Below are 17,062 nucleotides of genomic sequence, written 5' to 3'. Positions count from 1 at the left end.
CTGCCAGAAACACATCCGAGGCAGAATGAACAGACAGGAGAGTCACTGGAGACACAGCAAAGATGCTTCCATAAAATACACAGAGAAAAGTCAAAAGCCGCCTACACCAGGTCATTATGCACATAAATCTGCAGGCAGCTCAAGCCAGTATTTAGAGAAATACAGCTCTAAATACACCTGTATTTAGAGAAAGTTTGTTACTAAGGGCAAGTCCTTATTTTGGATAAAATAGCCCTTATTTTATCCAAATACCACACAAAGTAAGTTGCATTAAGGAACATAGCTAGTATCTCATCTGTTACCCCCTTGCAAAGACCACCAACAGGACGGGCAGCCCTGAAGATGATGAATCTGCTGTTGGGACCTGTCCCTTCACTACAACGCTCAGGGCAGCCATTCTGAAGCATTTCACAATATCACAGCTCTACACAAGACCCAGAAGGCACTGAACTGCGTTCCCATCTCATCATTTACCACCTCCTCTGTTCTCCTTTCTACTGACCTAAGTGGCCAGCAGCCTTCTCCAGAGGAATGCAGCCGGACAGCAGAGGAGCACCCAGACCAGAACTCCTCTATGCTCTTCTGCATTCACATTTGTGGACCTGGGCAACCCAGCATGCACTGATGGAAGAAAATGGGCACTGTCTTGTGGGGAACAGACACTGTCCTGAGGAACAGGGAAGGTCAAGGTGCTGCTCTTCTACCTCCACACACACAAGCCCAAATCCCAGCTGCAGGCAGTACAGGGGCAAACAGCCCCATCGCACACAGGGCTACCATGTATGCAGGTGACATAAGCTCCTTGTGCTGCTCCAGAGAATACAGCCTTCCTGACTGCTTAAAACGCCTCCAACAACCCTCCAGCTCTCAAGCTCCCCTAATTTTCCTCTGAGCTCCCCCCTGGTGCCCAAAGCCCAGGTTTTGGCATGTGACTACACCCCCCTTCCACAGTGCAAGCCTGCACCAGGGCTGACAGGAGCCTTCAGCAGGGCTCACACACCAGCCTCACCCTGTGAAGCTCTTGCACAATTAATTCCTCTACAGGGACCTGCGTTCGTTCTTCATCTGCCCCCCCGGGGTGATTCCTGGGCGTATCACCACAGTGGTGGTAATTTGCAGCTTCCTCCCTGGCAACAGAAGGATGCAAGAGAATCCCCCGCGTCCCTGCAGCTTGCAGCAGCCAAAGCCCCAAGACCCACGTGCGTTTTTACAGCAATCTCATCCTCACAGTGGAGACAAAGAAACTGGGTGGGGAAAGGACGAGAACGCACGGCGTGGCTGCAGCTCAGCACTGGCGCAGCGGGAAGGCCACAGTCTCTCCTGCTTCCCAGGCAAGGGCCTCCCCACGGCCGTACCGATGACCAGCAACCTGAGTGCCAGCAACTGGGATTTACCTTCCCTGCTCAGCGCTGCCTAACGCCCATCGGGAGCTGAGCCTCCCACCAGGAAAAGCACAGGGTCGAGTTGTTCCCCTGCTCCCATCCCACCCACAAGCAGACCTGGGGTCAGCTCCCCTTTTCCCCTGACCTAAGCTTACACATCAGCACAGAGGTCTAGCAGAACTTTGGTGTCTAAGGGGGAAGGTCTGGAAGCAAGGGCACGATGCTGGTCACAAACCTCCCCGCACAGCTCCTTTAAAGAGCCAGCTTTAACAGATCGCAAACAGCAAATGGAAATACCAGCACTGACTAGTGACCTGGGGAACCATTATTACCACCCTCTGTGCAACTCTTTTCCTCAGGTACAGCTGAGGCAGGACAGAACTGGCTCAGAAGTGCCAGGTCTTTGGGCCAGCTCTCAGCCTGCATCTCTCCCTGATGGGCACATGCCAGGTAAAGCTCAGCCTTGGGGCTGAGGACCCCAAGCACCAAGAAATGCTGTTGACAAGCCACTGGTTCTCCTCCTCGCCCAGCACAGGGCGCTTGTCCTTCCTTTTGTGTCTATCCAACTGTCATCTCACTAACGATACTGTGATTTTTAGTTCAGAAACCCCTAAAAAAGCCAAGTGTGGCCACAACCAGTTGCTTACAGCCTGTCAGTCACAGCGGGCAGGCAGCTGAGCCCTGGCTCCCAAGGATGCAAATGGTGAGTACTTAAGTAGCAGTATAAGAAATGTCGATAGAAACTACCAAGCAACTACTAAGTACCGGACAACAGCTGTGGAAGAATGAGGGCCATGGTTACAAACACAGGGAAGAAGACTGTTTTATATTTCATACACAGAGTTTCTCCCACATAACCAGTCCCCCATGCCCTGGCAGATCCTCCTTGGCTTTACCTAGCCTACACAATGAGGGGAAAGGTCTCATATCCAGTAACGTGACTGGGCCTCCTTCTTTTTCTTTGTCTTGCCCATACCCTTTAAACCTCCCCAACTCGCACAGGAGCACCAGCAAATACTGATGCTGCCCTGCCTCTCCCTGCACACCAGGCGAGGGGAAGCAAAGGGAGACAGGCACAGGCGGCTTGGGGCCAGGCAACTGCAGCACTTGACAATTGCGGAACAAACTGTTAATATGAACTCAGAAGATGTGCCTGCCCACAAACACAAACGGTCATTCTGTGGCAGATGTGAAGGGCCGCTCAGTGCTAGCTCTGTTAGTACACAGAATTGTGAGGTCCATCATGCTGGAGCTGGAACAAGGCGTTCATTCAGGGGACCGAGCGCTGCCTGGGGCCGCCCCAAGCCCGGCTGCCAGACACCCCCATACCACAGGGGAGAAGGGAGCTGCACCAGCAGCTACCCAGCACGGAGGGAGAAATATAACGTAAAATAAGTAAAATCCAAATGGCACCACATCCACGGGCCCTGGCATCATTCAGGAGTGTACCCAGACGTTCAGAGGCAGTGGAACAAGAAAGGAAGAGAATGAAGCAGTTACAAGGAAACCAGCCTGACTTAATAGACAGGCTTCTGCAGCCAGAGCAGCCTCAGATTACAATAAATGCACTGTTCCCCCTGCCAGGGCTCATTTGTGAGCCTCCACAACCACCACATCTTCCTGCCAGCCAGTATCAGGCTGTGTCATCAGCCATTGTTAGCAGATGGAGACACCCTCGGAGGCTCAGCAGGCAGCACCTTTCCTCCCAGCCTGGCAGAAGCCTCTGCAGGGCACCTCAGCTCCAGCTCAGCCCCTGACTGTGCCCCAACAAGTCTCCACGCAGCCAGCGACAGCCCATTTGTCATCAGTGTGGTGGTACCTTTCCTGAACATCCATTTCTGCAGGCCCAGGTGCTGCCCCACAAGGCCAAGCCTGGAAGCATCTTCCAGCACAGCCCTGCCAAAGCCTGGCAGGATCACCACCAGCACCCCAGCTCTGCTGGGAAGCCTTTTTGCTGAACACTCCCTGTCTCTTTGCCTGTTGGTATTTGGGACCAAGCTTTCAAAACCATTGCCCATTCCCTCATGCCCACACTCTGCTCCTGATGCTCTTAAGCACCATCCGGTCAATTGAGATCCCAAACGATCAGGAGGTCTGTTAACATTTCTCAGTGTGATGCTGCAGAAGGGAGGCTGCAGCTTCCAGAAGGCTATGAAACCACTCAGAATAGGACTCACCTTGTTTGCAAAGTACCAGAGTATAATGAGGGTAGCATGGAAGCAGGTGTATGGCCTTACTATTCTTTCCCTTGTAAAATAAGAGACACTAATTGCAACGGTGTTTCATCAGTAGCTGGATGTCTCCTCCTTACTAATGCACCACACAATAGCATGGAAAAAACCCTGGCTGGAATCACAGGGATTGACGGCAGCCGCCAGCTACAACTCAGTGATCCCCCACGGGCCTGTGGGCATGCAAGAAATGCCATATTGATGGCTGCCAGATTGCCAACATCTGCCTAGTCAGTTACTGAAGCTTTCTCCCCACTTGCACCCAACACCAATGCTAGATCCTCACGCGGAACCTCATTGGTTTTAGGGGTGCCAGAGACACCTCAGAGTTGCCACTCATGGGCTGTGACAGGTAGTTGAACAGGATAGGCATGGCTCACACCCAGAAAACACATGGGAACTCCAGTCTACCTCGATAGGGTGACCAAACCACAAAGACGGGGCAATTTTGATTCAACCAATAGCTTTGTTAACAGTTTTTTGGTAAAACCAGGGCTCCCTTCATTTGCAGGCTTGGTCACTGCCTCAGCACTATCAGCTTTAAGATGTACAGGTGAGCTATGTGCCAGACTTCCCCCCAGCTGTGAAGCTTTAAAGGTTTCTCAGATATCTTATACCCTAATGGCACATTACAGTCCCTAAAATCTCCCTCCTAACAAGGGCAGCTTAGCCGACACTCTACCACCGGCCAGAAGTCGCAATGCGTCCTGACGTGCAAAGAACAGATTTCTGCGGTTAGAAACCTCCAGGAGGAATAAACAGTCCAAATGAATGCCAGGGGGGCACCAACTGCAGAAAGGGACAGAAGAGGCTTTGTTCCAGGAGAGACACCATATCTGAGAGATTCTTTCTGCCATTCCATCTAAAACAGAGACACCTGACTTCACTTCATGGCTTCCCTGGGCCTCAAAAGGTGGGTTCAGGGCACATGGGTCATTTGACCAGAATTCTTGAGCCATCTTCTCCATCCCAACCAGGACATGATAATGCTGCAGAACAGGGAAATCGAGTCCCCAAACTGGCCACCAAGCTGCAGGAGTCAGAAGAGAGCTATCTGTAACATCAGCTCCACAGACACCACTCACCCACAGTGTGTTGAGCTTCAGCAGGCTGAGGAAAGGATTTAATGGGGAGAAATAAAGCAACCTGAGAGATTTTGTTACCACTGAGGTAAGAAAGTTCCTGCCAGATCCCAGAGGAGCAAGAACAAGCCCTGCGTATCAGTAAAGCCTAATAACATAAAGGTCCTTGTAGAGACGCCCCAGAGAATAAGGGAAATCCCACCCGCAGCAGCAATGTCCGTGTCGTCATGGTGGTCTAAGGATACAGGAAAGGCAAGATGTGCAATGTGGCAATATTGCTTATTAAAGCAACTGAATCTGGGTTGACAAAGGAATTTCTCTTTACAGCGTCAACGATCTTTGTGCTTCTCGGGAGCATTTCTGTTCCCATTTGTACATTAAAAAGAATAATGAAACCAGGGTGCTTTGATTTTCCTTTTTCTCCAAGGGGCCAAAGCCGCCCTCAGGAGGACAATCAGGAGCCGTATGAAGCCAGGAACAAGCCACCAGCAAAACGAAAGCCCTGCCCGCTCTCCCAGAAGAAAGCCCGGTGCAGCCTCCTCTGGGGGGGCCGGGGAGCTGCTGCAGCTGCCGCGGGAGGCACGGAAGCCCCGGAGCGGCAGCGCTGGCCCCGGGACCGGGCTCCCCGCGCCTCCGAAGCGAAGATGCCGGACAGCGCCCCGCGGCCGGGCTGCGGTGGTGCGGTCCCCGCGCCGCCCGCCGCACCTGATGCGGCAGCACCGGGGGCAGCTCCGGCTGGCACCGCGCAGGAACGCCCTGCGGACAGCCCGGGCCCGCTCGGAGGGAGCCCGCCCGCACGGTGGGTTTGCGGGGCCGCCACCGCGCCCGCCGGGGCGCTCTGCGTTGAGGCGGGTCGCTCCCGGCGGGTCCGCGGGCAGTGCTCCGGGAGCGGGCGCCGCCAGGCACCATCCGCCGCAGAAGGTCTCCCCAGGGCTGATACCGGCGTGGCGCAGGCGAGCGCAGCCCGGGTCCACCGGCGGCGCCGGGACACCTGCGCGGGCGGCGGCTCTTTGTCTGCGCGGCGCCGCCGTCGCGCCCCGACGGGCACCGACCCCGGCCCGCGGGGCGCTCCGGCACCGGCAGCGTCCCCGCGCAGCCCGTCCCGCCCCGCCCGCGGCACCCACCGTGATGCGCGGGATGTTCTTCTTGCCCTGGTACGACATGGCGCTGCCTGCCCGGCCCGGCCCAACGCCGCCTGCGCTGCCCTCCGCGCCGGCTCCGCACAAAGGCAAGCCCGAGCCCGCCGTGCCCGCCGCCACCGGGGACACCGCCCGCCCCGCCCCGCCCACAGCGCCGCCCGCGGCCGCCAGGGGGCACCTCGACACCGGGCACCGCTGCCGGTGCGGCGGGTACCGGGGCTCCGGGCTCCGCTCGCCGCACCAGGTACGGCCCAGCACGCAGCCGGCACCGGTCACCGGGCCGAGCCCCGTCGCCAGGCCCCGGCTCCTCCGCCGGGGAAGCCTGGGGCTCGGGGTGGCTGCGGAGGGGTCACCCGGAGGGGCCGGGTCTGCCACCCGGGTGCAGCGACGGCGACCGGGGAGCAGGCACCAAACGGCTCGGCGCGAGCTGACACCTTCCCATGTGGTCACAGCGAAGGAGAGAACGGGGCTCTTGGTCCTGCGGCACGAGGGTCACCCTCAACCTTGAGTCACAAGCCACAAGAATTGGAAAGATTTAAAAAGTAGAAAATGCACCACGCGTCTGCCCCCTGGGAATTCCTGTGTCCTGTGGAACACTACGAGTGCTGGCAGCACCAAGCACTTGTGATCCAGGTGGGAAGGTTTAAAAGCGTGGCACTGTCACAAGTATTCAGAGTGTGCCGAGACAGACAAATCATGTCATCCACTAGCCAAGGTGGCACACAGGGCAACTTCTAGCTCTTTTCTAGCATCCTGACCCAGATGATCAACACCCAACCCTCCCCTCAGTTTGTTTTACAAACTACAACATAACTGTGGTTTGTGGTAGCATGCAGGAATCCAAAAAGCACTCTGCTCACCAAACATGTGCACAAGCAAAGCAACCTTCATAGCACATCCCTGACACTGCAGCCACCTTTTGCTACAAAGCTCTCAATTGAGTGATGGGCCGCATGGCCCATCCGGAGTGCTGCTCTGCTGTGGGGTCACACTCCATGGCATCAATTATACATTCTCCTTTGCTGAAGGGTCTAAGTACACAGCTTGGTGTGGCAGCCCTCCCTTACACAAGCTTGATGCCTCCATTAGCCCAGTGATCCAGCCCAAGGCTACTCCACCGAGTTTGTTATTCTGTGTGTGCTGAAGCTCTTAGAAAAGTTTTTACTGGATACGTATTTATTCTAAACCCAGAAAGTTTTCACCAGCTTAAAGCGAAAGTAAGCAGCTTCTCAAGAATATTACCTTATTACTGCCAGGACTAGGAGAGTATCTGCAAACTTGCAAGGTCTGCATGGCGCAGCTGGACCCACTGCCTCCCTTTCCCCAGCTCCTGCACCCAGCAGCTGGCAAGAGATGGGCTGAAGCCTCCCCACCCTGGGGATCCACGGGCAGAGGTGTCCACAGCACTGTGCCGGAGCCCCTGCAACCGAGAAGCATGTGGGGAGGAGGGAAGGCACCAGACTGAACTGTTCTGCCATGCTGCTGCGATGCTTCAAGAACAGGTCCTGGTCTCTACTGAAATTAGACTGGCTGAGGGTGGAACGTGAGAAGAACCCTCAATGCCTATTGCCAAACCTTCTGAAACCTCATCACCCATTTCCCCCAGCAAGTTTAAGAGTATCCCCATGCTGAGTGGCACCATGTTACTTTGATCAGTAACAGGAACAGTAGCAGTTAATTAGCTACTAATAGATAAATGACTATGAGCGACAGATGTTGCTATCTTTGAGCACTCAGACAGTGCTGCAAGCCCCCCTGAATGTCGGGCAAACCACGGTGACTTCGACCTCTTTTTTGCCAGAGATGTGCTTCCTCCTGTCGCTACGTGACGCTCACACAAAATCACTGCTGTGCTGCCTGGGCCCAAAACATTCAAAATGGACAAAGAGGGGATTTTTTTCCATAGGACCTCTCCAGGTGCATGAATGAGACATTACTCGTGTGCTTTCAAAACATTCTCAACAAGAAGCATGGTCAAATTGAAACTTATTTTAAAATGCAACACTCTTCCAGCTCATAATGGGTACAGGAGCACGTTATCCCCTGCCAGCTCCAGTGGATGATGACTCCCTCCAGTTCCTGGAAAGGCATGAGAGCTGCAGCGCAGTGGCATGCCCATTTCATTACCATTCCGCGGCCTTCCTCTCACTCCCTCCAGTCCAAGCCCCCAGTCCCTGCTTCGTGGCTCCTTTCCCAGGTGACAGCCCGCCTTCTCCAAGCCTCAGAAGAGCCAACCTAGGCTGAAAACTGACCCAAACCCCACCCACAAACACATCCAGACTCATGCCACGTGCAGGGGCAAGTGCAGCTTACAATGGCGGAACAGCTCTTTTCTCACATGGGACCAGAACATGTGCTGCATCGATGATGGTAACAGCCCCTTCTGCCCTCTCCCCACTCCCTCATACATCAGTCCTGACAAGACGGTTAAGGTTTGAGCCAAATTCAGGTCTCTCCTCACTTCTTCAATAGGTGTGTTGAAAAGCAGGATTTTTACTAGGCTCAGCTATTTCACCATGATGTGAAAGGTACCTCCTCTTGCTTCCGTTCTTCACTGACACAGAACTTCTGTGAATCTTTCTTGTGCAATTTGAACTCGCTTTACCTCATCCTAGCAAAAACACAGGCCCTGTGACCCACTCTGTACAACATGGGGCAGCCTGCAGGCAGCACTCTGGGGATGACTGACAAAGCAGCAGCTACCCAACACTTCCAGGCACAGCAGCTACCCAGGCTGCCGGACCACAGCTGCGATAGGGCCTTGGGAGGTGCCCAAGCACAGAGTGAGGACATCCCTATACACAGCAGAGATCCCTGCACATCCACAACGCCTGTGGCCACACCAGCACCCAGACAGAGCAGCAAGCTATCTGGACCTTGTGCTGCCCATTGCAATGGGAACAAGGGCACAGAGCACCAACCTGTGGGAGATACCTGCTACCACTGCAGGCAGCTGCTTCTGTAACTGCTGGGATGGATGTGCCTGGGTTAGGGGAGGCACTCACCCCAAAATGCTAATGCCAAGCTGGGGGAGAGATGGCTTCCACTTCACACTTAGCTCCCCCCATGAGATGAGCTTTGGTTACACAAGAACATCTGATTCCAATGAAGTGACTCAATCCCTCAGAGCACGGGACAGGCCAGCCCAAGTCCATGAAATACAGGCACCTGTCTCGCCACCCTTTAACATGCGAAGCAAGGACTAGAAAGGTCTGGGCTCTCTGCTCAGCATCACTTCTTCTCCCCCATCACTGAATGGAAACCACCCGTTACTGGATCCAAATCCGTGTGCTGTAAAATGGAGTTCAGCTGTTCCCAGCAGAGCAATGGGAAAGATGCTGCTGGATCCAACCCACAGCCGAGAGTCAGCCCAGCTGAATGAGCCAAGGTCCAGATATATTTTCCAGCTTCTCATCCCTGTCTCCAGGAAGGATGCTGGCATGTTTGTTTTGTGTTTCTTCCTCCCATTTCCTCCAGAGATCCATAGCAACTGCTCCTCAGCCAGAAAAATCAACCTTCTCTGGCCTTCCACCTCGTGGCAGAGGTGACAGTGGAAGGGTCTGTGTAGGGAAAGCTTTCACCCAAGGAAAAGAGACAGAGCAAGCGCAGCTCTAGCTTGTCTCCACCATGGTTTTCCTGGGATTAGGGCTGACCATCAGTGACCAGCTTTGCACATGCCATAAACCTCTGAGAGTAGGCCACACATATGAAATTACTTTCTGGGTCTCATCACGAAATCTTCTTGTTTTCGTGCCATTTGCAATGGCATCTACATTTCACAGTCCTTCTGTAGGTCTGTTTCCTTCTGCTTTTCAGAGCTGAATCTCTTTTTGTCATTCCCGGATCACATCTCTGAGTCCTGAAGGTCATGTTGGGATCGTTCCTCCCCAGCTGGCATTCACAGCATCACTGTCACCTCCACTCATGCTGTACCTCTCTTTCCAGGTCACTAGTGATTACTGGGAGAAGAGTTGCATCTAACACAGAAGCATAAAGCTTTCCACTAAACAATTCACACACCCTCCCTCTAAGCCCCATACAGTTTCCCTGTGGAGCTGTATCCACCTAGTCAGCTGGGGCTATTCTGTCCTGTTGAAGGCACTGACATCTTAGATAAAAAGGAAAAGATTAGTTTGGTCAGAGCCAACTGTTTTGCTGTGGCCAAACCACAAACTGAAATGTTTAATTTCAATTTAAACCTACTGAAGTTTGCATTTGACACTTTCAACTACGTTCATAAAAAAATGCTTAGAGGAGTTTCCAACACACCAAAGCCTTTTCCAAGTGAGAAACCAGTGAGTCTTGCCTTGCAAAGCTCAAAAAGTTTAGCTGCTTCCCAGAATCTTTTACAGTTTTCCTTTCTTTCCTAAAATGGGCATCTCAGAAGTCACACAGATTTGCAAGAACAAGAAGAAATGTCCAAGTGGCTCATGTAGTTTGGCTCCCAGAGCATGTTTGCAGATAGAACACTACCTGCCAGCAGGCTCCTGGTGACATCTCTGCGGCACCTCTGCCAGGACCACAGACGCCTGGGGATCAGCCCTTCGCTTCTGCCCCTCGTCCTAAAGCCAGCAACTTGGTGGGGACAGGAACCCCTCGTACCCTGCTGGGCTTCATCGGCCAGAACCACTTCAGGGGAGAGAAGCTGCTGCATCTCGGATGCCACGTCCTGCTGTGGGTGTTCTTGTGGCATCCCCCGCCAGCACACTGGGTGAGCCCACTGAGGGTTTGTGCTCAAGAGAGAAGTAATCTCAGAAAAAATACACAGTATTCAAAGAAGCATCACCTCTTCCAACCTGCTGCAATGGGCTATTGCTAAAGAATCTGGTTTATCGTTTACATACTTCATGGCATGCTTGGTGATGCCCCATTGCTCCCATAAAATGTTCCATAGCTAGGATCTATTATTAGTTGTTAAATGTGGAGAAACAATATCACTGACTTTTTATTTTAAATAAAGAATCTTTTGGAGTATCATTTTGTGGAGATAAAGAGCATTAAAACCCTACCACAGGCATAGAAAAGAACTCTTTCCTTACCCTGCACACAAGCCCCTTCTAAACCACCAGCCAGAAGCCCTCTAAATGCTGTTCCCCGCGGTCACAACACAAAAGAAAGGCACCAGCGGAAATGCTTATCCTGCAGGTCATGCCAGCCTGCCTATCCAGTGCCCTGCCCCTTCAGAGAGGGGAGATCTGCTTCACGAAGGCTGAAAATCACCACCTGGAGTAACAACCACAGTGGCAGCACAAGCCCAGTGCCACCACAGTGCCCAGGTCTGCAGCCAGCTCCTGGCTCCAGCACTACCGACACTAGAGCAGCCAGTTGTGTAGCCTTCACCACCGGAGCCAGGAACATGGGAGGAAGGACACCAAGGACTGTTCCCACAAGGTAAATCAAACTATTTCCGTTAGGGTGAGATTGCTGGTAACATAAAAGCTCTTTGCAGCAAGCGAGAACTCTTCAACTGACTCCAATTTCTTTATAAAAGTGGCCCTACTGCATAACTCCCATGAAATCTGTGTCTTCTCACACAGAGCGTGGTTTATCAAACTGCAGTTCTGCATAACTGCTGGCACTAATGTGTATCCCAGCAGGAACAGCCAAAGAACTGACCTCTTGCTGTTGTGGTTCAGGCATCAGATTTCTTATTTAACAAAAAAAAACCAAAAAAAAAAAAACCCAACACACAACACAAAAATGAGTGGGATTTTTTTCAATAAAGATCAGAGTATTTATCATCAAACTCTGTGAATTATTACAGGTTTCACTGTTTCATTTGCATTGTGGGAACTAGTCCTGTGGCTTGGGTTTGTTCCTATTGTTTGCAGAAATACCAAAATAATGTAACTCCAAATTCTTCTCTTAAAAAAAAAAAAAGTAAAACCAAAACAGAAACCTGAGCTCTCTGCTGAATGGGGTGATACTGAGGTTATGAACTGATGCTATCCAAGTGCTTTATGATCTCTTTCACAAATGGAAGATTTTGGAAGAACTGTGCAAAAAGGCAGCGCACAACTGCAACTTTAGATCACGCTAAGTTCACCCATGAGGAAAAGGCTGCAGTTGGCTTGGTGTTTCTGCTATAAATTACTGGCAATGGAAACAAAAAATGCTGAATGCTGAAGTCAGAGCACATTTTACACGTGTCAGAAAAACTAAGAGAGGATTGAGTCAGTTCAAGCCTTGTTCTCCACTTGAGGCAGCCCCCTGTGTCTCCAGGATCTATCACACCGGATCTGGGGGTGTCACGCAGCTGGAGATGATGGGGCACGTCTACCCAGGAGAAAGCCAAGGACGGGCTGACGCAGGTCCTCGGGAGGGGACAGACCCCTCGCCAGCTTTCGCAGCCCAGTAGTTTCCCTCAGGCTCCTGGCTCCTGCTCCTCCTCCTCCGGGGCACCAGACTGATGGAGCTGCCCCAGCCCGCCGCGAGGCTGCTGCAATCCCATGTTTGTGGGACCACAGCCAGTTGCCTTGGCAATGACGACTTCACTGCAGAACCACGCAGCGGGACGGGACGCAGCGTCTGGGGGTGAGCGCAACAAGGCAGCGTTCCTGCCTGTGCTGCTCAGCAGGAGGATGAAAAACCAGGGCCTGCATGGCTGGGCAGCAAGGAGGTACATGGGGGAGGCTACCACAGACTGCTGCTGTACCTTCTTCCCAGGCACTGAGCACAGAGCATAAAGCTCCTTCCCTGCTCTGTAAGCCATGTTTCCCTTGCAGATGCCTAGTGGTGCGGCTCTCCAGTACCTATTCACACATTACTAGCCCTCTGTGAACATCCTTACCACAGGAATTCAGAAGGTTTGTCTGTGACCTACAGAGAAACTCTCTTTGACTTCATTTTAATGAAGTAATCCACTCCAGTTAGACAAAAGGCATGGCAGCTCTCAAGGAAAACTGCAGGAAAACCTCACAAGGAAAGTCCACACAGGCTGTTACTGAGGGAAACCTGCACTGAGTTAAACAGCTCTTGTTAAATAAGGTCTCTGCAAAACAGTTCAGATCAGAGCAGAATCCAGCCCCCCAACACTGTTCCTCCACATCTCAAGTACTCTGCAACAACTACCCTTGCTGCAGCAGAAACTCATGCCAGGGAAAGCAGCCTCCTGAAAGTCACATCTTGGTTGGGTGAGCCCTGTGCCAGGACCGGGCACTGGAATGCAGCCGAGTCCCAGAGCCCGTCTGCCCGCGCAGGCAGAGCCTCTGCAGCCAGGGCCCTCCAGCACCGGCCCGGGCTGGGCCCCAGCGACCCATCACCCGCTCTGTCCCTGCACCAGCCGGCAAAGCTCAAGTTCCTGGTGGTGAAGCCAAGCAGGCACCTGACTGACCTGAGCCATACCCCTTGTGCAGCATAACCACAGCTTTGCTGTGCCCGAACCCACAGCTCAGGGTTTGCTCTTCCAATAGACCTGGTGATACAGCAAAGTGAGGTTGAATCATCTGCCTGGGCCTGTCTTACACTGGCGGGTTGATTTATCTCACATGTTACCACCAGGCAGCTACACACTGCAGTTTCTTCCTGCGGAACAGCCAGCATTTTAATTGCAATTAATGCCATTACGAAGAAAAAAAAAAAATAAAGAAAGAAAAGGTGTGTTGGTCTGTGGGGCTTCCAAGAGACTGCTCACTGCAAAAATGAGGAGATACATCTCTGTCTGCTGCCCTGTGTGCAGGCAAGTCTCTTTCTTTCAGCTTCCCTAATAAGTTTCTTGGTCAAGGGTAGATGATTTAACCTCTCTCTCTCTTTCTTAATCTGTGAAATTATTCAAAGAGGTTCAATTTGCCCTGACAAAAGAGCCTTTGTGTGCTCTGAATCTGCACGGTTCAGCAGAAGTCGGCACACAGCGTGCCTCGGTGTGCATGGAGCACACTTCCCACCGGGACTGCCATGCTTTGGGACGCTCCTGAACTTGAAAGTTGCAGCAGCAAGTCATAGGATTCCTTCCAGCCACGTACACACAAGAACCCATCTATGAAGCCTCCCCCCTTCTTAGGCAAGGCATGCAGATAAAAAGGGTTTGGATCCTGATGCTTATCTGGTAGAAGGCCTCAGAGGAAGAAATCTAGGAGTAGAAATCATCAGGAAGAGAGGGGCTGTTGAAGGAAAACCTCTGCTAGAAAACTCCAGAGATAAAAATCTACATAAGACCTTAAAAGGGAACAAGACTGTTTCAAATTTTTGGTAAGGCTAACAAAGCAAAGCTCGTAGCAAAGCCTGCAGACAGGCTGAGGGTCTGTTTCTTTTCCAAGCAGCAGCAGCATAAAACTGTTGATGCAGTGGTCAGTTCTGCAGCTGCTCTTCAAACCATGTGGACAAGGTTGGTACTGAGAGGAATAATGTTAACTTTGTTCCTGACTCTAAAACAGGCTGTAAAGGAGCAAAGCTCAAAAATGAGAACCAAACAATGCGCCAGTAAGAAACCAGAGAGCAGAGGCTGAAGAAATTAAAGCGCAGTGAAGAAACCACGACCGCTGCCTAGCTGGGAGTTCCTACAGAAGATGCAGACATTAAAGACAGTTGATTCTTTTCCCCAAAACCAAAACAGGCTAAGTCACTGCATTTCAGTGCTGCTGCTCCCATCAGGCTGGCGAGGTGGGTCCTCCAGGTCACATACTTTATCAAGGTTCACACTCCGGACACAAGCCCCCAGGACACCCATCACTCCCTTCAGGCTAAGCTGCAGGCTCACTATTTACCTCAGTGATTTTTGCTTCCATTTTTAAAAATGGGGTTTATGAATTTGCCCTGTTCGCCCCTGGAAACCAGACAACTGTTTACTGCAAAGTTCAGTCCCAGATGAGCTCATTGACCACCGGCCAGCATGGCCTCCCCTGCCCATTTTGAGCAACCAGCACGCTGACCCCCCAAATGAGGAGTTCACCCAACATCATTAACTTCACCATCTCCCAGCCAAACTTACACTGGTGTAAACGGGACCAGAACCAAAAAGCAAGAGGATCTGTGCTGTGGAGCTGATGTATCTGTTCACTACCTTCAGCACAACCTGAGAAACTTTGTGCCTGATGACACCTTCAGTAATGCCACTTCCAAATCAATGGGATGTCCCCCGCCTCTGGGGTGGTGCTTCGGAGTCGTGTCAGTGTGAGATACGGATCTGCCTGTTTGGAGTTACAGCTCCAAATCCTCCGTTGGTCTGGGGGTAGGGGAGCAGGTATTCTTTAATTCAAGTATAGAACGAGCAACTGCAATAAGCCCAGTCAGCCGCTCTAGCACTCAGCTTTACCGCTCCCGGTAACGCTGTGAGGGGCCGCGGACCGGGCAGGGAATCGCGGACAACGCGCCCCGAGGGCAGGAGCTTCGCACACCGGCAGACGGCAGCGAGGCCGGTCTGCCCTGCCTGCCTGCCTGCTTCCCCGCCTCCCTTCTCGCCAGCGGTGGCTGGAGCTATGCCCCGGCAGCCGGAGCGGGGCCCGTCGCCCGCACCGCCCGCGGCTCCTGCGGGACCGGCCCCGGGGCCAGAGGTGGCCGAGCCCCGCCCGTGGGCAGCGCCCCGGGGTCCAGAGAGGCCCCGCCACAGCCCGAGCCTCGGCGCCGGGTCCTGCGCCCGCCGCACCCGTCCCGCCGGCCCCTACCGTGTCATCCGCGGGAGCCAGGTCCTGAAGCCGCCCCTCCTCGGGGGCTGCGCTGAGGTCGGCGGTGGCCGGGTCGGGGCCGGGGCCGGGATCCGGGTTGGGGCAGGCGGGCGGCGGGGCGCGGCGCTGCCCTACGCGCAGCGCGCCGAAGTCCAGGGTCTTGCTCTCGAAGGCTCCCTCAACGCTGCAGAAGAGCCCGCCGCGCTTCTGCCGCGGCGCCGCCGGCGCGCCGGGTCGCGCCAGGTACACCGGCAGCTCCTCGCCGCCGCGCCGCCCGCCCGCCGCCATGCCCGCCGCGACGGGACGGGCCGGGTCTGCGTGCGCGGGGCGGGGCCGGTCACCGGGGCGCGGGGCTCCGCCGCAGCGCGGCCGATCCCGTTCCGCTGCCTGCGCGGGGGTTGCCTGGCGGAGCCTGGGCCCGGCGCGCACACGCCACGTGCACGGGCGGGACCAGACGTGAGCAGAGACCCGCCCCGCCCCGCCCGGGCCGCAGCCGCCCCCAGGGTGCGGGCGGGGCGGGGCGGGCCGGGGCCGGGGCCGAGGCCGGGGGGTCGCCGCGGAGAGGAGTCTCCAGCCGCGGTCCCGGTACGTGTCTGCAGCCTCTCGGGGCAGAGACCGGGCACCGACAGGACACGGGAGCGCCTTGCTCTTGGCTTGGGCGCGAAGGCGGCGGCTTGGCGCGGTCGTGAGGCTTTGCCCCCGCAAGGCCCTCGTGGTGCCGCAGACGTGGTCCCGGGCAGCGCTCGTCAGGCGGGTCACAGCCGAAGCTTTACCTGTGCATGTGCACGCGTGCTCCTGCCGTGCAGACACTAGCGGGCACGGTGCACAAGCAAGCTCCATGTAGTGGCAGAGTCAAGGCGTTGCTTTGAGAACTCCGTTGCAACTTCACTTCAGAAGTGTAGGAGGCCCAAAGGACAGAGGGATAGCCGGGGAGAGTCTTAAATACGCTGACGGCCGGGGTAGCAGCAGCCTGTGAAATACATCACAGAGCACCGAAAGTGGAGTTTTGACCTAAAATTCCTTTTCCAAGTGCTCTTTTTTTTTTTTTTTAAATATAGAACAAATGTACATAGTACCTGGGCTCACATCCTGTCAAGCAGTTTCTCACACCACACATTTGTGTTTCAAGATATTGTCCGTCACAGTTTTCCCAACATTTTTGTGAACACAAAGCAGTGCCATTGTCTCTGCCTGTCCTCCGAGGACCAGTGGTCCTCCCTTAAGGAAAAATCCACACGGAGCCTGACTGGTCACGGAGAACAATGACCCTGTGATTATGGCTAAGGGGGAGTCTGTGAGCACTGGCTGGCAGAGGCTGGAAGTTATGAGGGAGGAAGCGGTTTGGGATCGTTTCCTTCCTTTTGCGTTCTGGGAAGCGGTCTGCTTTTGTAACTGGGCTTGTACCAGTGTCATTAACTCTGTCCCTTTTTTCTCCACCTGGGTGGAACAATCTACAGGACCTTGAATTTTTAACTAATTATTCAGGTCTGAAGGGTTAGAAAAGATGATGCACTAAATATAAACAGTGCATGTCAGCAAACTTGGATGAGTGGCAGCGTTGTGTTACACAGTGGAGTAAAACACTGGGCAGTGTCTACCCTTACTTTCTCTAGAGCAGCACCAGAGACA

General features: G+C 53.8%; 1 protein-coding gene across 2 annotated transcripts in view; it reads right to left on the bottom strand.

The window, feature by feature from the left end:
- The window catches only part of DPYSL3 (dihydropyrimidinase like 3), a 29,554-nt gene extending 13,673 nt beyond the window's left edge, over positions 1–15,881 (bottom strand). The window contains exon 1 of one of the 2 annotated variants that reach the window (XM_030504065.1): positions 15,434–15,881. In XM_030504065.1, the coding sequence (XP_030359925.1) occupies positions 15,434–15,721 (288 nt within the window). In that variant the 5' untranslated portion in view covers positions 15,722–15,881. Of the gene's footprint in view, positions 1–5,819; positions 6,013–15,433 lie in introns of those variants that run through there. The other variant, XM_030504066.1, reaches the window with a different exon arrangement.
- Positions 15,882–17,062: the final 1,181 nt, after the last annotated feature.

The sequence above is a fragment of the Strigops habroptila genome, chromosome 12 (assembly GCF_004027225.2).
Source record: "Strigops habroptila isolate Jane chromosome 12, bStrHab1.2.pri, whole genome shotgun sequence".
Taxonomy (NCBI): domain Eukaryota; kingdom Metazoa; phylum Chordata; class Aves; order Psittaciformes; family Psittacidae; genus Strigops; species Strigops habroptila.
The sequence above is the reverse complement of the archived record's forward strand: the minus strand, read 5'-3'. Positions and strand labels throughout refer to the sequence as shown.